The sequence below is a fragment of the Natrix helvetica genome (assembly GCF_964273705.1).
Source record: "Natrix helvetica genome assembly, chromosome: 5".
In the NCBI taxonomy this organism is placed as follows: domain Eukaryota; kingdom Metazoa; phylum Chordata; class Lepidosauria; order Squamata; family Natricidae; genus Natrix; species Natrix helvetica.
The window spans coordinates 27,146,068-27,171,305 of record NC_138551.1 but is presented as its reverse complement, the minus strand read 5'-3'; the positions used below and the strand labels follow the sequence as shown (position 1 = coordinate 27,171,305).

At 38.9% G+C, this 25,238-nt stretch overlaps 1 protein-coding gene across 2 annotated transcripts in view; it reads left to right on the top strand.

The window, feature by feature from the left end:
- KCNAB1 (potassium voltage-gated channel subfamily A regulatory beta subunit 1) overlaps window positions 1-25,238 on the top strand; it is a 167,541-nt gene that overhangs the window by 119,229 nt on the left and 23,074 nt on the right. The window contains exons 7-8 of one of the 2 annotated variants that reach the window (XM_081956346.1): window positions 5,969-6,012; window positions 12,074-12,160. In XM_081956346.1, the coding sequence (XP_081812472.1) occupies window positions 5,969-6,012; window positions 12,074-12,160 (131 nt within the window). The remainder of the gene's footprint in view (window positions 1-5,968; window positions 6,013-12,073; window positions 12,161-25,238) is intronic. The other variant, XM_081956347.1, reaches the window with a different exon arrangement.

The following is a 25,238-nucleotide window of genomic DNA, read 5'->3' as shown; positions in this document are numbered from 1 at the left end:
GAAGGCTGAGTCAACCTTGAGCCTGGTGAGATTTCAACTGCCAAATTGCAATCAGTCAGCAGAAGTAGCCTGTAGTACTGCACCCTTAATACTGTGCCACCATAGCTCAATGCACACAAATACATATGCACTCAGACACAAGTATGCCTTTTATTAGGCCTGCAGGAATATTTATTATCCACAAGGCCCAGTTAACTTCCGGAATGACTAGGATCTTTCCTACCGCTACATCTGTTCCTTTTATTGTGGCCTTCATTTTTCCATTAAGATGTCAGACAATTTTTAAAAGATTTCACTTCTCAGTGTTTTAATGAGCAATGCAATAACACAACATGGCAATTTTAAAAAAAAGATGAAACCAAAGCAAAGAGCAGATGTCCCAATATCAGCTGACAATTATCAACCCTGGAAATATTTTTTTTAACCTTTATATTTGAATCCTGCCCTACATCCATCCATTTTTTATTGCATGATGTCAGAATTTGTAGTCAGGGATTTTAGACAAAGATGATATCCCTGTCACACTTCTTCAACACATGAAAAATAATTAAACTGTAATAAGGGCAATATTGTTCTTCTAAACTCTACTCAGGAGAAAGAAGGGTGAAATCCCAGAATGTGAAAGGGGTCATATGAGTCTTATCAATTCTGCAGTTTGCAATGACAACAGTCAAAGCAGCCACCACACTGTGATAGAAGCTCTGCCTCTTTTGTGTATGTCCTGTGTTTGTGTGTGCGTGAGTGTGCGCGTGCATGCGTAGGATCCCCTGTGATGCCTACCATCTTGACTTCAGATACCCCTGTAATCACAGCAAACAAGACAAACGGCTGTTCCATCTCTGTCTTAGTAATACTTTCTGTGGCTTTTATTGGGATTCCCCCCCCCCAAATCATTCCGTTAAAATCTCCTTCCTGGACCTTGAATCTGTAACTCCACATTCTGCACTCTGGAATAATTAAGCCAGTCTCTGATTTTCTCTGTGATATTCTTTGAGGTATTTGAAGAATGACATATTGTCTGTAGTTCTCCCTTCTGAAAATTAACATGTCCAGCTGTTTTAATTTCTTATCACAAAAACTTTCTAGCCCCCTGATTATTTCTGCTCCTATTTCAGTTTTTCTGAAAGACAGTAACTGGATCAACACAGAATAAAATGGAACTATTATTTTTCGTGCTTTGGATCTGTGGTATTAAATCAACAACCTAAAATAGCATTTACCCTTTTTTACAGCCGCACCACAAATCACCACACTGATTCATGTTCAGTGCAGTCAGTTACTGTTCCTAGACCTTTTTCACAAGTCCTTTGACCAGTCATACATTCTATACTATGCTTGTCAGTTGTTTGTTTGTTTTGCTTTTGATTAAGAGAATCTCTTTAGGGCAGGGGTGTCCAAACTTGGGAACTTTAAGACTTGTGGACTTCAACTCCCAGAATTCCCCAGCCAGTATGGCTGGGGAATTCTGGGAGTTGAAGTCCACAAGTCTTAAAGTTCCCAAGTTTGGACACCCCTGCTTTAGGGCAATCACTGCTTTGTTACATTCATGTATTCATGTATTTACATTCATTCGATGTAAAAAAGATGTGGAGACTCTAGAAAGAGTGCAGAGAAGAGCAACAAAGATGATTAGGGGACTGGAGACTAAAACATATGAAGAACGGTTGCAGGAACTGGGTATGTTTAGCTTAAGAGAAAGAAGGACTAGGGGAGACATGATAGCATTGTTCCAATATCTCAGAGGTTGCCACAAAGAAGAGGGAGTCAAACTATTCTCCAAAGCACCTGAGGGTAGAACAAGAAGCAATGGGTGGAAACTAATCAAGGAGAGAAGCAACTTAGAACTGAGGAGAAATTTCCTGACAGTGAGAACAATTAATCAGTGTAACAGCTTGCCTCCAGAAGTTGTGAATGCCCCAACACTGGAAGTCTTTAAGAAGATGTTGGATAGCTATTTGTCTGAAATGGTATAGGGTTTCCTGCCTAGGCAGGGGGTTGGACTAGAAGACCTCCAAAGTCCCTTCCAACTCTACTATTGTATTGTATTGTATTGTATTGTGAGGTAAATGGTGTGCCGATGAGCCATTTAGAGCTTGTAGCATCACACATGTCCTTGTTTTCCAAGCTAATTCAAGGAAATATGGAAAGGAGAGCTCACCTGTCAGGTACATACCTTGTGGTAGTGTTCCTATTGTCTGCTGTTATTAATAGAATATATTTCGAATATCAAAAGATTATCTGGACTGAATTTGGCAGATAGCGGGGGTGGGGTGTGTGTGTGTCTTCGTAACATCTATTTCCCATTTTTTTCCAAATCATTTCTATGCCTGAGCAGTTTAAACACTTCAATGTTGACCTTTGTTTTTGCTTAACATATTTGAGGACCTCCATGTTATGTAAATTAAAAATAATTATTAAATGACATATTTATTTCCTGTCCGAACTTAACCACGATGAAATACAGTAATTCTTTGTACTCATGGAAAAATAATATCATTTTGTTTATCATGTAAGGGGATAGTAAAAACACAAGATTCAAGAAGCTTTGCTTTAACCTATTAATATTTATTTTACTTTCATCTTATTCATTTTATATGAGGTACCTTGTGCAATTTTTGTCTTATTTGTAAAATTTAGTAATTATTTTATCTCTTCACATAATTATTAAAAATATGAGAGAGGATCTAGAACTAATCCTTGTAATCTTCCCTCCCACCTCCCATTTGTCTCTGCAGTTTAATGACAGTGATTGAATTTTGAATAAAGGTTTGCTTCAACTATCAATCCACTTAATTGGAATGCTATGTTGGTCATTTAGTTAGTTTGTTGGGCTATTTTATCAAATGCTTTGCTGAAATCAAGTTATACTACACCTAAAGCAACCCCTTAATCTATTAAAGAAGTTAACTAATAAAAAATGAGATGGTCTGTTTGGTTTGGTTGGTTCTTGTCAACTTCGTGCCAATGCCTAATCATTACCTTACATTGTTTGCAAGATGTTTACAGATTACTCTTTATGAACTGCTCGAGAACTTTGCCAAGTGTCAATGTACAATCTTCCCAGTGATGTTTTAAACTGGCAATCAATAGTATCCTATTTCCTCTTTCTGAACATTGAAACAGCATTTGCTCTCCCTCGTCAACTAGCACTACACTAGTTCTTCATGATTTGTCAAAACTCCTTTGGGAGATAGGAGGCAATTCACATGGTTTTAGAGATATAAAATATATTTCTTTTAATCTCAAGATTAAATCTGGCTCTTTCATCCTTCTAATCTGCTGTTGGGATGTATGCCCTCTTGAAGACGATTCAGAGTCAAAATAGGAATTGATTAACTTCAGTTTTCCTTTGTTGTCTGTTCTTATTGTACTTTCTTCAGAGCAGTTAATATACTATTTTCTTTTTGTTTTCTTTTGAATATATAAAGGCACCAATCTTGTCTTTAACTTTCTGACACCTTCTCTACAATTCTAGATTACCAACTTTTTAGGTTACATAGTATTATTTTCATTTATTTTGTTGAATCAATGCCAAAGTAGAAAATGATGATAAAATGATTGATATGGAAAATTTTGTTACAAAGTACGATGGGATTTAATTATTATTTGAAAGTCTTATAATTTACAAGTGTTATTGCTTCTTGAACCCAAAAGCATCCTAAATTAATGTCAAACTATATATTAATATAAATAAGCACCTGTTTGTTACTAGAATGCTAATAATTTGAGGGGCTTCTCATAGATGTCTTTGCTATTTATTCCAAATAAAATGGAAGTTTTAAATTTTCTGATTTTTAAAAAACCCTATAAAATCCCTAGTGATTTTAGTGAAGAATTTTGAATGAATAATTCATCTCGAAGATCTGTTTCTATGCCTACTGATTAATTTTAACAGGGCATCTGGCTAACTTTGATACCTGTTAGATTTCAGCTTATCTTACGTTTTTAAAATATATTGATAGATAAAAGTTTCCTTCAAATCCAGCTTGACTCCAGGAAACTCCATGAATATGTTCCAGTAATTTTCTTGAGAATAATATGGAAGCAGCTTGCCATTCTTTTTCTCCAGGGTGTGAGGTTTTTTCAACTCCCAATTTAGCCTAAATTTTGTAATCTATGGGGTCTTTCTTTTAAATATGAGCCTGGTCCAACCCTAGATAGCTTCTGAGCCAAGAAGTAGTCACCAGATAACATTAGCTGCTGACAAGTAATAGTTGAAGGTCAAAACCAAGTTGACTATTCTTTAAAACAAGAGGGATGTTTTGTTGCAAAGTGAAATTGTGACAAGTTTCTTTTGAACTGGAGGTGTATTTTGCTATGCATGGGTAGTAATTGACACAGAAAAACAGGACAGTGGAGGTTTACTATTTATAGTGAAACTACTTATAACAAGCATTTACAACAGGTATATACAACACAGTCCTTGTGTTCATCTGGTATCACATTTCCACCCAGAGACTATCCTCCCCTCTCTCCTTTCCCTCCTCCCCTACTAGCTTGCCTGCTTTCTCTTCTTTTCTCTCCATCTCTTTCCTCTGTTTTCTTGGTTGAGAAAGAATGAAAAGAATGGAACGGGCTGAACTTAACTATAATGTACTCAGCATTAAGAGTACATTATGAGCCGTGGTGGCGCAGTGGTTAGAATGCAGTACTGCAGGCTACTTCTGCTGATCACCAGCTGCCAGCAGTTTGGCAGGTCGAATCTCACCAGGCTCAAGGTTGACTCATCCTTCCATCCTTCCAAGGTGGGTAAAATGAGGACCCAGATTGTTCGGGGAAATAGGATGACTCTGTAAACCGCTTAGAGAAGGCTGTAAACACTGTGAAGTGGTATATAAGTCTTAAGTGCTATTGCTGTGTTGTGAACTTTCTCCTGGAGCTGCTCAGAATGCCTACTGCTTTTCTGTTTGGGGAAGAACCTCTGGTTCTCTTTTTTTTTTGGAAGAACTTCTCTCGTAGTCTTCTGTCCATTCCTTCCCCCAGGATCAGGGCTTTGCCAATGACTGAGAAACTCTTCCTTCCCATCTTGGGACTGACATGAAGATCTCTCTGGGTCTTCACTCCCCTTCTTCCAGGGAAATCACCTATGGACCTTTATTCTCCTTTTCTGGCCAAGAAATGACAACTGCTCTGCACACACATATAACTTTGCTTTCCAATTTTTCTCTTCAGCCATTCATTCATTCATTCATTCATTCATTCATTCATTCATTCATTCATTCATTCATTCATTCATTTCCTATCTTTGTTGCCCCCCAAATACTTTCAAAATGTTTTATTGAAAACATTTCACTTCTCATCCAAGACACTTCTTCAGTTCTCAGAACTGAAGAATTGAAGAAGCTTCTTGGGTGAGAAGTGAAATGTCTTCAAGCAAAATTTTTAAAAAAAGTTCTGTTGCCTTTTTGAAAACATCTTTGAGGCAGCCATGATCCAGATGACTAAGAATCTCATAGGCATTCCTGCATTTATTATTTTTTATAAATAAATCAAGGGGGCAAAACCTTACGTAATACTCCTTCATTTTCTCCTCTTCTTCTCTCCTCCCCTCTTTCTCTCCAATTTTGGTCAAACCAGTAGCATATCTCCTAGCAACTGTCGAGGTGGATGTCTCTTCAGGACTCTAGTCCCCAATGCCTATATATGCCAGGCTAGATCAATGCTTTTGCTATCTCTGTAACTCCTCTCAACAGCCTGGTCAGCTCATCAGCCTTCATGTCCGCACAGCTACCGTTCCAGGGCCAAAATTGAGCTTTTTCTCTCTCTTTTTCCAATTCCATGTAATGACTCACAGCAGCAGAACAACAGTCAAACCAGGCCACTAAAAACCATATGCCGCAGTTGCTTGTCAGGACGCATGGTAGTATACTTTATCCAAAGGCATTATTATTAGTACAATATATTGTTTTTAACAAATAGTTTTCCATACTAATCAAACATATGAAAATAACGTGTACATTTTTTGCAGAGCTGAAACAGAAAGAGGACTTTCAAGGAAACACATTATTGAAGGTATTTGCTTATTTATTTGTACAAATGTTTCTAGGCTGCCCACTTTAAGAAGTCTGGTTAGTTTGTGGGCAACTAAACAAAACAAGATCTCACCATTCCTATTCTGTATAGAATAATGCTTCATATTTTATACTCATTGAACTGCTGCAACCATCAGTTACATTATTTTGTACAGTAATCCAAATGAAGGACCAGGGCTGAGAAATATATTTAACTGAAAGCTTAAAGCAGTTTTGAAGATGCTCATTTCTACTGGAATTCAGAATATTTTTGAGTTGCCTCTGCCTCCACTTTTTCCAAATCTGCGCTGTAGCACTTTTCTTTTTCTACACAAAGTAGTAAACCATTCTATAAACCCTATGTAGTATAGTGATTACATTGTTGGACTCAGGTTTAAGTTCATTGTAACCTATGAAAACTCATCAGATAATTTTAAACCAGTATCTAATTCAGCCACACCTACTATAAAGAAAGAATATTTCCATGTAAGTCTCCTTGAGCTGAAAAGGCATTATATAGATTGAGCAAGTAAACCAGCCAACTAAATCTATGACACCCCTGTGAGATCATCAGGAACTGCCTTCTCTCACTTATGTTAAGATGAAACTTTCCATATATTAAGAGGAGTATTGAAGACACTTCTTTGTGTCTTACCATCATCATAAGAGAAGAAATATAATGGCAATCAAGGCTGCAGTTCCCATCATTCCCAGTTCTAGCCAATTTGGAGAAGGTGGTTTGAAGATCTCATCTTGATACCTATTTTCTTTTGACGCACCACATTGAAGTTATATGTTTATTATGAAATTATTGTAATTAATATGTAATTCTAATTTATTCTTCTATTTTGGATATTCAATTGTGGAAAGTCTTAAATAATTTCTAACTGTGTGGAAAATATACTTTGAGGACTGGGGATATGCAAATAAATAATCCTAAACCAAGACTCGTATCACTGTGGCATGAACTTGATTAGATACTCCTTTCTATAACTGCTGAGTACCAGCACCTGGATAGCTCCTAAAGTTAATGCACTGTATGTACCGTAGTCATTCAAAGTGCAAAGATCCATGAATTCAATTTCTAGTTGGGGGTTTGGATCAGTGGTGGGTTTCAAAATTTTTTAGAACCTCTTCTGTAGGTGTGGCCTGCTTTGTGGGAGTGGCTTGCCGGCCATGTGACTGGTGGGAGTGGCTTGCCATCCATGTGACCGAGTGGGAGTGGCTTGGCAGTCATGTGACTGGGTGAGCGTGGCCAACTTGTAAAATGTGGTGAAACAGCGCTCTTGTTTAGCTATCAAAATGTTGGCTCAGAAACTCTGGCATTTGAAGCACGCACGTCTTAAGGCGCCGGCTGGAGGGGTTGGGGATTGGAGGCACCGTGCTACGGTGGTTCCACTCCTACCTCTCTGGCCGGACGCAATGTGTGTTGACGGGGGAGCAGAGGTCGACCGCAAGGCCCCTCATTTGTGGGGTCCCACAGGGGTCGATTCTCTCGCCTCTCTTGTTCAACATATATATGAAGCCGCTGGGCGAGATCATCCGTAGTTTTGGGGTGAGTTACCATCTGTACGCTGATGATACTCAGTTGTACATTTCCACCCCAAACCACCCCAACGAGGCTGTCGAAGTGATGACCCGATGTCTGGAAGCCGTACGGGTCTGGATGGATGACAGCAGGCTCAGGCTCAACCCCTCCAAGACAGAGTGGCTGTGGTTCCCGGCTTCCCGATTCAATCAGCATATTCCATCGCTGACCATCGGGGATGAGCAATTAGCCCCGGTGGAAGGGGCGCGCAACTTGGGCATCCTCCTTGACGATCGGCTGACCTTAGAAGATCACGTGGCGACCGTGGCAAGGGGGGCGTTCCTCCAGGTTCGCCTCGTGCGCCAGTTGCGGCCCCTTTTGGACCGGGAGGCCTTGCGCACAGTCACTCACGCGCTGGTGACGTCCCGCCTGGACTACTGTAACGCTCTCTACATGGGGCTCCCCTTGAGGTGCGCCCGGAGACTGCAGTTGGTCCAGAATGCAGCCGCGCGGGTTATTATGGGGAGATCGAGATTCTCCCATATAACACCTATCCTGCGCGAGCTGCACTGGCTTCCTGTGGCCTACCGGGTGCGCTTCAAGGTACTGGTTACCATCTTCAAAGCGCTCCATGGCACAGGGCCTAGTTACCTGCGGGATCGCGTCCTGCCCCATACATCCCTGCGACCCACTCGCTCACACAGGGAGGGGCTACTCCGGGTGCCGTCCTCTAGAGAGTGCCTGGGGACGGTGCCCAGGAGTAGGGCCTTCTCTGTGGTGGGCCCTACCCTTTGGAATGACCTCCCCCCAGACATCCGGACAACAACCGATCTTCGCTCCTTCCGTATGAAGCTGAAGACCTACCTGTTTTGTCAAGCCGGCCTGGCATAACGTTACTATCTTGCCACCCCAGGTCATTTTACAATGGGAAATTTTGTTTTTAATATTTTTGGGGTTTTAAACTTTGTAAGTATGCTTATTTATGGACTTATTTTTACCTCCTCTGCACGATTTTATGGTGCTATCTTGATTATTGCTCTGTACGTCGCCCCGAGTCCCTGTGGGGAGAGGGGGCGACTAATAAGTTCAATAAAATAAATAAATAAATAAATAAATAAGTTACAAGACCCTTGCACCCCTAACCCTTTAGAAAGAAACCCAGGAATGTTCAAACTTGACAGCTTTAAGACTTTAAGGTTTAGATAGGGCTCTTAGAGGCAGGCAGGGCGATTGGTGAGCCAGTGAATCAGTGAGCGGCGGGCGGGGCAAGTGTGGTGTGGACGGGTGGGGGGAGCAAGCTGGAACCGGTTCTTAACAGCACGGTAGATTTGTGGAACCTCTTCTATAGAAGAGGTTAGAACTGGCAGGAACCCACCCCTGGTTTGGCCCTATAGAATAAAAACTGGCAAATTATTGAAGAATTCCAATATGTAAGAAAACAGTGCTTCTTCAAGATAAAACATTATTTAAACACAGAAAAGATAACACCAATTTCAAAAGACCAAAGGGAGGCGATAAACAGGCTAATAACGTTAGCCGATGTGGAATTAGTCCTGATAAACCAGAAAAATAATAAAACTCCAGGACCAGACAGAATAGCGGTGGAGCTATACAAATATAATAAAATAATATTGGAAGAACTAGAAGTGGAAATGTTTAACGAAGTTTTAGGAAAAGCCAAGATGCCTGAATCATGGACAGAAGCAATAATATCGCTAATCCCGAAAGAAGAAACCAATCTACAAGAAATCCAAAACTATAGACCAATTTCATTACTAAATTCCGATTATAAAATATTTGCAGCAATTATGGCAGGAAGAATTAAACAGGTTTTAAATGAACGAATACACTCGGACCAAAATGAATTTTTACCTCACAGACACATTAAAAATAATACGAGAGTCATCCTAGACAATAGAATATTACAAGGCGCATCCAAAAAAACAAATGGTACTAGTTTTCCTTGATACACAAAAAGCATTCAACAACATAATTTGGAAATTTATAATAACACTATTAGACAGGATGAAATTCGGAGGAAAATTTACAAAAATGATAGAAAAACTTTATAACAGTCAGACAGCCAAAGTTCTGATGAACGGAGAACTAAAGGAGAAGATCAATATAAAAAAGGGAGTCAGACAGGGATGCCCCTCTCTCCTTTGCTGTTTATATTAACCCTGGAAATTTTATTAAATGAAATTAAGACGGACCAGGGAATAAAAGGTTTGAGACTCAAAAACGAAGAATATAAGGCCCAAGCCTATGCCAATGACTTAGTATTTGTTCTAAAGGATCCATTAGAATCCAGTCTGAAATTAATTTAAAAATTAGAAGAATATGGCAAAGTGGCAGGATTAAAAATCAATAAAGGCAAAACAAAAATGATAACCAAGACTATGACAAAAAAGCAAGAAGAGGAACTGGAATTAGCAACTAGAATGCAAATAACTAAGAAAGTGAAATACTTGGGGATCTTGGTGTCAGCAAAATGTTCCACAATTAAGGATGTTAATTATAATAAACTAGTGACACAAGTAAAAATTTAGAAAGCTGGGAAAATATTCAGCTATCACTAACGGGATGTATAGCCACAGTCAAAATGAATATTTTACCAAGAATCTTATTCTTGTTGCAAGCCGCACTTATTAACCTGGGTAAAACTTTCTTTCAAGAATTAAACAAAACCCCTAGGTTCATTTGGCAAGGACGAAAAGCGAGGATTAAACTAAAGTCAATGCAAGATAGCAAGGAGAGGGGAGGTTTAGCATTATCAAATTGGGAATTATATACATTAGCAGTAACAATAACATGGGTGAAAGATTGGATAGAGCTAAAGAATAAAATAATTTTGACCTTATAAGGCCATGATTTGCATGCAGGTTGGCATACATTCCTATGGGATGATAAAAATAAAACACACAAATACTTTCAAAAACATTTAATTAGAAGAGCATTATTGCAAAACTGGCTCAAAATCAAAAAAATCCACTATGTGAAAATCCCAAATTGGCTATTACCAACAGAAAGGACGATCCATCCAAATTTTTATAGATATGAATAAAATGCTAAGATACAGAGACATAATTGACAGACAGGTACATTTAAAAACAATTGAAGAATTGGCAGAACAAAACAAGAAAGTTGACTGGCTAACCTACTTGCAAATCAAAACTAAACACAATAATGATACTAAAATATATGACATCGAAACAGAACCACACGAATTGGATAAAATAATTCACAGCTCAGATAGAAAGATGATAGGGAGAATATATAAATTTCTCCTGAAGCATAAAATGGAAGAGGAAATCGTGAAAGAACAAATGATAAAATGGGCACAGAAATTTGGCTATAATATTGAATTGGATAAATGGGAAAAATTTAGGGGGACAAACTTAAAAATGACACTATCAGTTGCATACAAGGAAAATCAGTACAAAATGTTTTACAGATGGCACCTGGCATCAACAAGGTTAGCTAAAATCTCAACAAATACCTCTCTAAAATGCTGGAAATGTGAATCAATACATGGAACATACTACCACTTATGGTGGACCTGTGAGGAGGCTAAATTTTTTTGGAAAAAGATCAAAAAGTGGCTACAGGTAATAACAGGTATTAAAATAGAATGGAAACCTTAAGTTTTTTATTAGGAATAATGACTGTGAAATATAAAAAAGAAATTCAGTATTTAATATTACATATAATTACAGCAGCAAGGATTGCCTTTGCCCAGAAATGGAAAAGCAAATTAATTCCAAGCGAAGATGAAATAATAAGAAAGGTTATGGACTGTGCTGAAATGGACAAATTAGCAAAAGAAATCCAGGGAAAAGAAGAAACAGAATACTACCAGATATGGGATAAATGATATGGGTGGATGGAGGAAAGAAACAAGGATCAATGAAGGAAGACAACAAAGCCCAAAAATAGTAATTAAGGAGAATTAACACACATATATGTATCCAAGTGGTTTAAATTTACTAGAGGTAATCAGCCAATATAGCAGACAGAGGAGTAAGATAAGAGGGTTAAGAATGGTGAAATGCAAATGAAATATAATAGAAGGGGAAACAATATAAGGTGAGCGATATCGATTGGCAATTGCTATTAGAAAGAACGGGAAACTCCTGTTCGTATTGTATTGCGTAAATGTGGTATACATCTTAAGTTTTGTGTGTGTGTATTTTACATGTTTGTAAATAAAAAAAACAAGAAAATAGTGCTTCCTGTTGTTTAGTGTAACTTAAAACAGGTTGTATTTCTAAACCTTGCCTTTTGAGGATGTACTTTTAGGGATTGACTGGCAAATGCTTGCGCTCTCCAATCCAGTTTTCATCATAATAAACAGACAGAATAAGGCCATGCAAAAAGAGAGAAAGATTCTTCTCTTGTTTTGGTTCTTTTTAATAGGCAATATAATTTTACCTATACCCCACTCTACCTTGAGGAAGACTTAGATGGATGATGCTTCTGAGCTATTAAATTTCTTGTCATGTGCTTGGCTCTAATGATCCTGTTTCATTTCTAGGATTAAAAGCCTCTCTCCAGAGACTGCAGCTTGAATATGTGGATGTGGTTTTTGCAAATCGACCAGATGGTAATACTCCAATGGAAGGTTAGCAATAAATTTAATAAAAACGTTTTGCTTGATTGATCTTGGCTCATAGGTCTATGCTGCTTATGGCAGGATAGAAAAATGGTTGTCCTCAAGGGTGCAGGGAAATTATAAAAAAACCCTCTTAAGTCTTGATTCTTTGGAGTCTCCAATATTTTTATTAGGAGACCTGTACTTACAGTAATGGATGTGTATCTATGTAGCCCACTTAATACTTAACTGTACTTAACTGTAAGTATTGCTGGAGCAGTTTTCAACATCTTTGTTTGTACTGCATAAATGCTTCTTTTTCTTAGTTATTTGTATTTTAATTGACTTAGGGTTTCAAGTTGATACAGTAATTTCTGTGCAGCTCCCGTCAGAAATGGCAAAATCATCCATCATTAAATCATACAAATTTACATAGTTGGCATGTTCCATTTTATTTACAGTATTTATTTAAGACATAGATGGCCACCCATCTTAACTAATATGCTTTGAATGGTGAACAAGAACATAAAAATACAGTGAACAGACAAAAACTAATTAAAAACCAATTAAGGCAGATGACTTGGAACATATTTTATACCATACATATAAAATGCATAACATTAGTTTTAGGAATCACTGCCAAAAATGCATACTGTTTTCACAGTAATGAAATTGACCAAAAATACCCAAAGAAATCCAGTAAGAAATGAACTTTACATGTGAAAAATTAAAAATTGAGTATGGTTTAAATCAGGCTTGTCAAACTCGCGGCCCACGGGCCAGATGCATCACGTGCTGGCCACACCCATGGCCGGTTTAGTGAAGAGGAAAAGAGCTCCGATACATCACATGCTACCACCGTGATGACGTGAATTTGACAAACCTAGTCTAAGTCAATGTTTTTCAAACTTGTTTCCTTTGAGATGTATGCACTTCAGCTTCCACAATTCCCCATCCATCACACGGGACTTGAATTCTGTATATCTTAAAGAGGCCAAGTTGTTTCCATATATACACAAAATCACCATACAACAGCTAAAAGAACTGTGGATTTCTTTAAACCCGAGGCCAGGGCACCATCAATGAAACGTAAATTGGGTTATTAGTTGTTGCTGGAGGCAAAAACAAGTCTAAATAAGGGAGGTTAGCCAACCTTCTTTATAGAGTTAATTTGATTGTGATTCATTGATCAGGTTATCAAGTTATTGTGCATGGCTTTAAAGTGAAATAGCAAATGGATGCAGTGCCATCCTTAAGTTAGAACAAAGAGTCAGAGGAAGCATATCAAAAGTAGCTTCATTCCTCTAGCTGATTTCTAAAAGCCTTGTGTTCTCAGTGCTAATTGTTAGTTCCTCCTTGTCCTAGTTAGCATTCTTGCAGTTAGCACTTTCACATCTCATTATCGCTTGCAACTTTCTTCACACCTGAGTGTTCCTAGTGCCTAATTGATTATGGCCGAGCCAGTGCTTAATTTTCCCAAGGAAGATATACGTGTTCTAAAGGGCTTTTTAGCTTTAGTCCAAGAATTGCTTCTCTGGATATTACAGAGCTTGTCATACCACTGATTCGTTCCTCCCCCACTAACTGCAAAGCTGCTAGTAAATATAAAATATATGATATACTATACATTTTCTGCATTTCTATTTCCAGATATGAAATTAATGACCTCCAATTAGAGACTAATTCTATGAGAGGTTCTATACAATGCAGCTATCCTCATGATAGCTATTTCTAAATGTGCCAAAGCAGGTATTATTCAGAACAGACTTTGAAATTTGGTACACAAAGCCAACCTTTCATGCCCCCCCCCCCACACACACACATTATACCCTCTGGGGTGACTTTATCACACAGCTGACCTTGCCACCTGAAGTCCTTGAATATTGGAAGAAAGATTTTAAAGAGGTTACTCCATGACATGGATTGACACTGGGCAATCACCTTTTTAAAAATCTGTCCTTGCTCTCAAATATATACCTGAAACCTAGTTCTTTCAGGCAGGAGCTAATAGCTAAGAAGTCAGTTAAACATTCAGTTCCATGTCTAAGGATAGTTTGCTGTTGTTAATCAATAATGACATGTGTATTTGCTGACTGCTATTGGAAGAGGGATGATGGTTTGGGTTTACCCAGCATCATTTTTCTTAGTCTTTGTACCATAATGAAAAACAACAGAGCAATAGGTGCAATAGGTAATGCTGTATTTTTTTTGCTACCTTTCCTTGGTGCACATAGAACTCAGGTGCTAATTGATTATGTTTATTTTCAGTAAATATTCCTTTGACTAAAATATACTTCATGATAAAGAATGCAATCAGCAGACCTTAGCAAAAGCAAATGCTAATTGCATTGCTTTTTGCCTTCATCTTTTGCAAAGCCTTCCTTATCCCGGCAATAGTGCTTTGCCAATAATGCTGTGATTTCATGTATGACTCCCAAAAGCAATGGGAATTGTTTATTTCCTTGGACTTCTTTGTGTATCATCGTTTGTTTCTTAGAGATGAATCTTTTTTTAAAAAAAAAATACTGCTTTGACTGCAGTAATCAATTAATGGCATTATTTTTTTCTAAACCAAATACACAAATTAGGCATGTTAGTTTCTTAACGTATAACTTTTTCTGTGGTGCATTATTATTTTTTAAATATAAAAATGTAAAGTAGGACTCATCCCTTTTGTACAAATTTAAACAGACACCGGTAGCATTTCTTAAATGTTTGGTTTGATGTGATGTTTCCTGACGTTGCCCTGTGGTGATAAGGTTGAGAGCCTTTACTGGAGATGGGAAGAGGACTGCAAATTTGTTAGCAGATAATGAGCTTAACAAGTTTTGTGACTTGGAGCAAAATATAACCCTTTTTGTTCAACCAGTTATAATGAAGGTGGGGAAAATACAACAGGGCTGCAATTCTGCACATAGGTCAGGCTGTTTGAAATCCCATACCAAAGCTAAGAGTAATTATATTCAGTGGCATTATTTGAACTACCTGTTCTTGCACAGAAATGTATTCATGACAATCATAACTGCATGTGCCCAGTTCATTCTAATGGTGTTTATATGAACCTCACTTACAGAAACACTTTTCAGAATTATTGCTCCTCTTTAGTTGCTTGCAGGTGAATAAGAATTATGGGGATGGCCTGGGGATCGTCAGACACAAGTCTTGCTCACCAGTGACAATACAAATAATTGCTGGAATGGCTGGCCTCCCGGCTGTTGTGTGTTTGGCTAAATTTCAGGCCCATCTGTTTGCAGCAGTGCTAATCTCTTCCAGTTGTTAAACTATATCTTCTCCCTGCTTATTCTTAGTATCCCTAGATTACTTTTGTGTGTTTATGAAGACTTGTATTTTGGGATTATCAGCCCTGTACTAATCTCCCTCTACACAGACAATCTCAAGTATTACTTAACTGGGAAGCAGTGGGAAAAGTAGAACAGGCCAGATTGAAAAATGCAAGACAATTCACGTCTGACATTCACTCCAAGCAGTGATTAACAGGGGTACAGAATTTTATCCATATCTATAGATGTATCGAAAGACATAAATAAGGATCCAACATTAGCCCCTTAGCTCAGCACCCAACAACATCCTCCCTTCACACAGCAATCTACAATTGCTACAGCTAGATATGGTATCTCCATATCAGCCTGGTAACCAAACCACATATGGATTTCAGCAGTCACAATAAAAACAAACATAATTCAAGGGTCTCCAAACTTGCCAATTTTAAGGCTTGTGGACTTCAACTCCCAGAATTCCCAGCAGGACATAGTTGGCTGAGGAACTCTGGGAGTTGAAGTCCACAAGTCTTAAAATTGGCAAGTTTGGCGATCCTTGATATAATCCATCAAAAATAGCCACCCTGCACCCAAGACAAAAGGGAGGAGGGAGGCTAGCTAACCAACAGTGCTCATTTCATCCCAACTCCAACACTGATGGTATTATCTAGCGGGGAAATAAAATGTCTGCCACCCGGATATCAGCTCGGAAAACTTCAAAATGAAATGTGTTTGGGTTTCTTCCTTTCTATTGCATCACGAATTCAAGGAAGTCTAACATGAAGTAATTGGGGATTACTTTTTATTATTATTCTTATACTTTTAGAGTAGGAGGGCAAAGGTGGATTTCCTAAGTTTTGTTTTGTTTTGTTTGGTATACAACAGTGTTCTCTTTATGTACATACAAGGTAGGATATCAAAAGAACATGTGGGGGAGTCAGGATAAAGCTTTGTGATGGAGAAGCTTCACTGAGAAGGAAAGAAAAGGGAAAGAACAAACTGTACAAATTGTATTGCTATCTCCAACCTTGGCACCTTTTCAATTTGTGAACTTCAACTCCCAGCTCTACTGGCTGAGGAATTCTGGGAATTGAAGTCAACAAGACATAAAGCCGCCAAGGTCATAAAAAAAACAAAAAACCAGACCCACAGGAAAGTAGCCCAGGTCACGAAAGGTGTCTGAAACGGATTTCATTTGGTCTTGTTGGAGACAAGTCCTGCTTTTAAGCCTCCCCAAAAAGCAGGACTCCCAACAATGGCTAGTTTTGGCTGTGTGATGTTTGATTAGTTTTCAAAACCATCCCTATTCTTTGGGAGCCGTTTGCACTTTTGCACATCACTGTCTTCTTTTTAACAAATGCAAGAGGATTTCCTCAATCCACAGATAAATTACTTGTGGGGAAATCTAATCTTCCTATCAGTAAATACAATTGGTGACTCTTTAGGCTTCTTCATACTGCCAATAGGAACCTTGAAAGCAAATGAAGCATGAGTAATTGAAAAAGATTTCTTTAATCAAATGCTGGTTCTGGAAATGTTCTGAAGACCCCAAACAACATAATTTATGCATAAAGAAATATGCAGTGTTCTACAAGAAGAACATGTCTAAGTACTTAGTCATCAGGATAGGATCTATACCAGTGATGGCTAACCTTTTCTGGACCAAGTGTCCAAAGTGTGTGCATGCGTGAATGCGCGCGAGCCTGAACCCCCAAAATGCAACGAGAAGCCCCCAAACATGCCCCACCCCATGCATGCACACATGACCCCATGCATGTGTGACCCCCCTGCACATGCCATGCGCCACGTGCAAGCACGACAGAGAGCCGACAACCAGCTGGCCAGAAGGAGGCGCACATGCATGCATGGTGGAGCTGAACTGGGCCGATAGCTGGCGTGCCACAGGTTCGCCATCACAGATCTATACCATCTCCATGCACGCTGCATCTATTTACAGCGTGCTGTTACTGTTTGATCAATTGCACAGCCTTGTTTTATGCTAATGCTCAAACCCACCATACTGTTAATCCTCCGAAGGAAAGAGAAATACACATCCTAGAGCAGGTGATGGGATGGGAATGTTTGTCAGCATAGCTTACACATTTTTGCAGCTCTTGCCTTTGGTTATAGTGACAAGTATGTATGTGTCTAAGCATTGAAGGCTAAGTACTTCCATTTGAGTCACTGAACACACATTGAAATATTATCTGTCTCTGACAGCCTTCCGAATTACGCATTAAGTGAAAATAATTCAAAGAGAGACTCTCTGTGTAGTGCCATACTTGTTCACTCCAAAGTAAGAACTCCTTTAATTAGACTTTTTTTTTTTTTTGCTGGGGGGAAAGGACTGTCCTTAGTCTTAATTCCTGGAGATAGCTTGGATTAGTCCCTGCAGTTTTCTTGACACCACTTTTTGGAAGTGGTTTGCCATTTTCTTCTTCCTAGGACTGGCCCAGAGTCAGCCAGCTGCTTTTCGTGTTTACGCGAGGGACTAGAACTAACAGCTTCCTGGTTTCTAGCTTGGTACCTTTAACCACTACACCAAACTGGCTCTTTTAATGAAACATACTTCCCGATATATGTCCCTCCACATATTGCTCTCCTGATGTGTTTCAGAATAAAAGTTCCAAAATTTCAAGCTACTCTGACTAATACAGCTTCCCCTTATCTGAATATCTATGGAGATTTTCAGTCATCCAGGTCACGGTTGTCCAAAGGTGCTTTTTCAAAAGGCAACTGGACTTTTTTGCTTGAAGACATTTCTCTTCTTATCCAAGACGCTTCTTCAATTCTGACTGAATGGTTGAGGATGGAAGGATTTATATTCCTTGACGGGACCTTGAGGGCACAGATAACTGTCCTCAACAACTGTCGGAAAAAATGGTAACGACCACATGACTGAAAGGAATATAAATCTTTCCATCCTCCACCAGTCAGTCAGAACTGAAGAAGCTTCTTGGATGAGAAGCGAGATGTCTTCAATCAAAACAAAGTACAGTTGCCTTTTGGGAAAAAAGCACAGCATCCACAGTTGCTGGAAACATATAGTTCTAAGGACATTATAGGTATTCCTCAACTTACAGCAATAATGGAGCCTAGAATTTATATCGTAAGTCATGGCAGTCATTAGTCAAGGCACCCACACAACCAATCTGATTCTACAATTTTTATTGAGGCAGCGTAAAGTGAATCTGGTAGTCATAAAGCAAGCATGGCAGTCATAAAATGAGTCAATTCATTCCTATGAGTGATTTTTGTCAGACACTGGCAAAGACATCATAAATTGCAGTCTTATGACTGTAGAGCACTATAATCGGCTATAAAAATGAGCTGGTTGCCAAGCACCTTTCATGTGGCCATGGAGACTGAATGACACCATCAGAACTCTGGAACTAGGTCATGAGTAACTTTGGGAGCAGTCCATTGTAACTTTGAATGGTCACCAAACAACTGGTTGTTAAGCAAGGACAACCTGTAGGTTGATTAAGGTAATTTGGAGCAATTCCTTCTACTGGGTTTTCTTTACAGTTCACTGAATGAACTCTTCCCCCCTGTTAAATTGAAATATGCCATGGCAATAGTAAAGGATGCATATCATTTACCATTTGTGGTCACCAACCTCAGCTTTTCTTCCGCTGCTTGTTCATTCCTCAATAATGTCATTGTCTATTCCACAAGGAAACCATGAATGTTTTTAGACGAAGTATGAAACAGTTCTCTGAAAAAAAATAGCAGATCCCACAGAGAGGTATTTTATGGAGTATTATACTTTCATGCTACCCCCACTAGGAATTCTTCCACTGCCTTCCTATTACCTGAAAAGCTGACTTAGAAAATGTGTTGGTCTCAGTTGCTGAATCCTCTCAAGTTACACATGAGGCTATGCTACTCCTTTTCTATTAAGAAAATTGGTGCAGGACAAAAAATATCTTCTTCTCAACGGCGCTCATTATTTCAATTGTCACCCAAACCTAGAAGCCCTTCAATGGGCATGTGGCCACAAGTATCAAATAAAAAAAAGATAAAATAAATCCCTTTAAAAAATAATAATAGCCAAAACCCTTTCAGCTTTTACCAACATAAAAATTATACATAGTTTGTCTAAGATGCATTCAAAAGAACTGAGTAATTGCGAGCTATAAACATCTAAACCAAACAAGTATTAGAGAAGAAAGACATCAGCCTCCAAATAAGCAAACAATAAATATCCTATTAATAATTATCTAGTGCTATTTGTTTTCCTCATTGTAGGAAGAGAGTAGGAACCGCATGGTGGTCTAGCAGTGCATGGTGGCCTAGCAGTTGCCTCCCACTCGGAAGGTTGAGAGTTTAATTCTGGGTACATCATATGTTTCTCTCTCAGGGAGCAAAGAGAAAATATCTGCTGCAAACTCCAAGTAGGTGTCAGGAAGGACATCTGGCCTGTAAATGCTCAACTCCAACCAGTCGCCCCAACTTTAACCCGAATGAAGGGATTACAGGGTCATAAAAAGGGAATTATTGTAGGAAGAGAATAATTTTAATTTAGGATGTCAAGAAACCAGGAGTCTAATAGAACCTTTTTGACCAACAAATTTTAAAGGCATACACTTTGATGAACCTCATGATTTGATATCCTCATATTTCACTAATATAGGCTAACAAGATATGTCAGTCTACTCTGTTGTGAAGTCACAGTCTAATTTCAACAACAATAAATTCCATGGACCACTTCATTCCTTCATTTTGTGTTTTGTATTTTACATTCAATCTTTTCTGACAGTTCATTAATTCAAATTTTGATCATTAGTCGAAATGTCATGCTACAAGAACTTCGAAGAATATATTCTTCAACTGGTTAAAAGGAAGGCCAGTTACTATTCTCCTGAACAGCAATAATGTTAATTTTTCAGGGTATCACATTGTTGGTGTTGGAAGAAATGAACATCTGGGTTCAGTTACAAGTTGGGAAAAAGACACTGGATAGAATGGTGGCTGTTTGGAAAGATGGTTTTAATGGTGGACAGGACCACATGGCTTGAAGTCTCACATGGGTGAGAGAAAGAGAGAGATTTATACCCTCTGTTGGGCCCCACCTTACAGCTTCCTGTTCCTGTGTAAGAAATGTATCCCATTGGCTGTCAAACTCCCAGGGGGTGGGGTCTTAGCTAACTTTGTACGCTATCTGTATCCCAGGCTTGTTTGAGCCTTGCTGGATGATGTAATTTTCCCAGGTGCCATGTGGTGAGATGGATAGAGGGCTAATCTTACCATGTCCTGAGTGCCATGTCTTAATCCCATCACCCTGGAGCTGAAGGGGGGAGAGGGAGCTGCTTTGTCTTTAAAACATGTTTCTCCTTTTTTCATCCAGGGAATCATAATATTCTGCCTATTTAATATTTCCTAGAATATTTCATTTTTCTAGGAGAGAGGTGGGTGCTAACTTCCTACATTGTTTTTTTTTGTTGTTGTTAAATCCCACTCCTATTAAAAGGGCAATTTTTCTTATTTCATTTCATTTTTTATTTATTTATTAGATGTCAATCTCATCTTTTACAATACAATACAATAGTAGAGTTGGAAGGGACCTTGGAGGTCTTCTAGTCCAACCCCATGCCTAGGCAGGAAACCCTATACCTTTTCAGACAAATGGCTATCCAACATATTCTTAAAGACTTCCAGTGTTGGGGCATTCACAACTTCTGGAGGCAAGCTGTTCCACTGATTAATTGTTCTAACTGTCAGGAAATTTCTCCTCAGTTCTAAGTTGCTTCTCTCCTTGATTAGTTTCTACCCATTGCTTCTTGTTCTACCCTTTTCCCCTTAGCTCAAGGCAGCTAACTAGAGAATCTTTTTTTCTCTCTTTTTTATTACCATAACACTCTCAGGGATTATTGGTCTAAGAGAGCATACCTTCCCATGCTGAAGTTGGGTCTCCTCAGTCCTAGTCCAGCTGCTTAGCCAATAGAGGTGGTCCTCATTTAACAATTGCCTTGGGGAGCAACCATTCAGTTATGATGGTGATGGAAAAGTAATTTTGCAACCAGTGGCCTTAGGACCTTTGCAGCATCTCTGTCTCTTGGTCTGGAATGGGACAACCCACCGCAACCAACTCGCCACAGTCAGCTCGCCAATTCAGCATGGCCAACTCGCTCTGGGAAAACTCATTGCAGGACAATTCAACAATTCAATTTAATTATTTAAAATAATTTTAAAATATTTTTAACGTTTGTCATTCTCATTTCATTTTACCCCCCCCCCCCTTTGCTATCCATTCCACTATTTCTTCAGTATTAGTGTAATTCTTGTCCCGCAGCGAGTTGTTCCATTGCAAGTTGGCCACAGCAAGTTGGATGCAGTGAGTTGGACGCAGCAAGTTGTCATAGACCCCCTTCAATCACATGTTCACCATTACAGTCAGTTAGTACACTTTGTCCTGTGTTCGACCCATTTTTTTTTTGACCCCCTTGCAAGGTAGAATTCTTGCCTAAACAAGCGGTCCCTTCCTGAATTGTTTTTCTCCTTAGCACAACTCTTCCCTAAATTGTGCTAACTGCAAGTTAACAAGCTCAGTTCTGTGACCTTAATTAGCCTTCACAGCTGTTGCCTGAAATTGACAAGACCTAATCAGTTTCACATTAAAGACTTTTGTTTGCCTCCTAAGGCAAACAATGCTAGCACATTCCTTCAATGTGTATTCCCTATTGTGTGACTGCTTTGTCTTGTAATCCCTTTCTCTCCAAAGGATGTAAATCAATTCTCTTCTTGCTAATTATTCCAGGGGTGAACTGAGCATTTCAAAGGGTGGTGAGGGTGGGGGGAAAGGGCTACAAGATTTATCCCTTTACCTGACCTCTTGTGAGTCGAGTTCCAGAAAAATGTTCTGCCATTTGGACTTACCCAGCAGTTTGCATCATATCTTGTTTGGGCTCTAGAAAACAAAGGAAAGCTGAAATAAAATCATAAGCTCAGTTGCAGTCATGTGATTTCCCCCCACTTAGTGACCCCTTCACTTAACAACCGAGTTGCCATTCCCAATTGCAATCACTAAACCAAGACTACTTGTGTATCACGCAGGCTGTGTAGCTTCCAAAGAATTAAAGAATTACATATTCAAGTCAGTCTTTCCAAATATACATTGTTTTGTAACAAGCCAAAATATTACAAATGTGAGCAAATCTTAATGATTAAAAAAACAGATAAAAGTGGGATTGGGAGATATTGTCAGCGTTCCAAATATCATGCAGAATTAAATCAGAATCAAAGACAAAACTTTCCTTAAAGGTCCAATTTAATAAGACAGACATGTTGGCATTGTGCTATGAAATCCCAAATCTGATTTGCTTCCTGGGATTCCACCTAGTTTAAAGTTCATGATCTTATCCCCACACCCACAATCCATCACATGGTCCAATCTTCATCTTCCACGCTGGCATCTACACCCCTCTGCTTCCGGTCAGGTGTCGAGGTGCGGAGACAAAAGATGACCTTGGCTTCTATAAAAGAATGTCAACAATACATTCCACAATCCTACTCCTTTCTATTCCCCCCTCCCAACTACTACACTAATGAAACAGCATAGGAAATTAATAAAAAGTGTGGCAGGTCAAAGATCCTAAAAAAAAAATAACTACAGGCCTGAAAGATATATCTTAGATACTGTCAGCCTCTACTGTGCTTGCTTGCTATTGGCTGCCATGAAAACGGGGAGGGTGGGGGTTTGAGATATTTGGGAGGGGGAATTACTGCTGCTGGAGGAGTTATCAGGAAAGGAGTTTTGTTCTCACCATCTTCTGCCCATTCTGATGGCTTGTGTTTGGTCTTGGTCAAGGTTAACCGTCTTTGCATACCAACTGAATGAGGGCTTTTGAATATGCACTCCACATGACACCTTAGGGAGTTGGAGATTGGACATTGGGTTGGGGTAATTGAGGGGAGGATGCCGGGAAACATTTGATATATACATGTTCGTGCCTTTTTGGCTCAGATCTTGCTTTTATTTCGCTGCTATCAATTCATATCTAGTAAAAGTACTTTATCTCTATTCAAATGAGTTGAGATTTTTCTTTTTTATGGATATTGAAGGAGGCATGTCTGACATTATCAGTTGCTTTGTGGGTGGTTTTGGGCCAATCAATGTCTCTCAATTCAGTGCATCTTACCATACTGTTGGCTAGAAGAAAAATGGATGAGGAAATCTAGAAAAAATATTGAAAACTCAAGATAATATTCTCATGACGTTTTGGGAATGTAACTCTAATCCTTGATGGAGAATTTAAGAACTTCTCAAAACACTTGACGTATCAGGCTAGAAGGTGTCCTTTTGAAATTTGCAAGCATAATTATATTATAATTATGCCTGTTATATTTGAAAGTACAGGTTTGGTTCCTAATCGTACTGAAAATCGTTTATTGAATAAATCACAATTGTTTTACAAACTGTAAAACAATTTGTGTGGGGTTCACACAAAGCCTAAACTAAAACAAATCAATTTGCTGGCCAATTTCCCCCTATACACATACACAATTCACTTTTATATTCACTTCCATAATTTTATTGTGTTTATTTTACGATTTACTTCTATAATGTTAAGAGGATGCAGGTTGGTCAGGAACTTGCATTCTTTTAACATTAACTACTGGTCAGCAGTATGTGTGACTTTGATCATTCTCACATTTCCTCCTTCCCCTTTCTTTAAAGTTGTATTGTTTTCAAGCACCAACTCTTGATTTCCTCCTTCTTAATGAAGCATTCATGGACCAAAAGGAACTAGCTCAGGGATATTGTGATAACTGTGTATCAGTGGAGAGAGGCTGTAAGACAATCTTGGACCCAGGAAGAAGAACTAATGGAGGACAAAGCCATTGTTCACATCCTAAATTGACAGGAGAATAACTAGTTGTAGGAAGCTAACCTCACATAGACTCATATTAGGAAAATCAAGAAGAAAATGCAAAGAACTCCACATGGTGTTTGTGATAATTACACCTCTCGCATCATTGTCTTTTGGAAATGTTCCTACTCCATGACTGCTGATGTGAGCAATGTTGCTATGATTCCCTTGCAGTGGAGGGGAGCATCTGTGTAAGGTCTTATTTTCTATTGTGTGAGGGAAGCATTAATGGCATCATAATTGGTACTGTTCTTAGAGGTACATGTAGGGTTTTTAATGAAGCTCGGGAGAATAGTTTTTGTCTATGTTCAGATTGCTCTTATTTTTCAGACATAATAGCTCTTACCCCCATTATCCTGCTCTTGACGAGACAGCTTTACAGCTTTATATTCCTGTAAAGAATGCTGGGTTAATTGTTTAGCCCGATTCAATATTTCAGGTGGCTCAGTGGCTAAGATGCTGAGCTTGTCGATCAGAAAGGTCTAACAGAGTGAGCTCCCGTTACTTGTCCCAGCTTCTGCCAACCTAGCAGTTCAAAAGCATGGAAAAATGTAAGTAGAAAAATAGGAATCACCTTTGGTTGGAAGATAACAGCGGTTGTCCCCAATTCAGGTCTGAGCCTGGTGCCGAAGCCAATGATGGATGCCAGACACGAGGTGCAGGTTTTCTGATTGCTTTTTATTGGCATACTCCAAGGAAAAGGGTTCCTGGTCAAAAGGCCAAGAACCAAGAACAAAGGATTAAGAAAGCTTTATACATTTTCACTAAAGGAAAAGGCGGGACAAGGTGAATAAGAAATATCCTCTAATAAACATTTTAGCAATAATTCTACAATTTGTTCTATTGGTCTATAGCTGTCCCATTCCTAAGCCTTGGCTAATGAATGCTCCAGGAGTTATCTAATAGACATTTCATTTGCTGCCGGCCATCCCTATTCCTAACTTTTAGCTGAGGTCC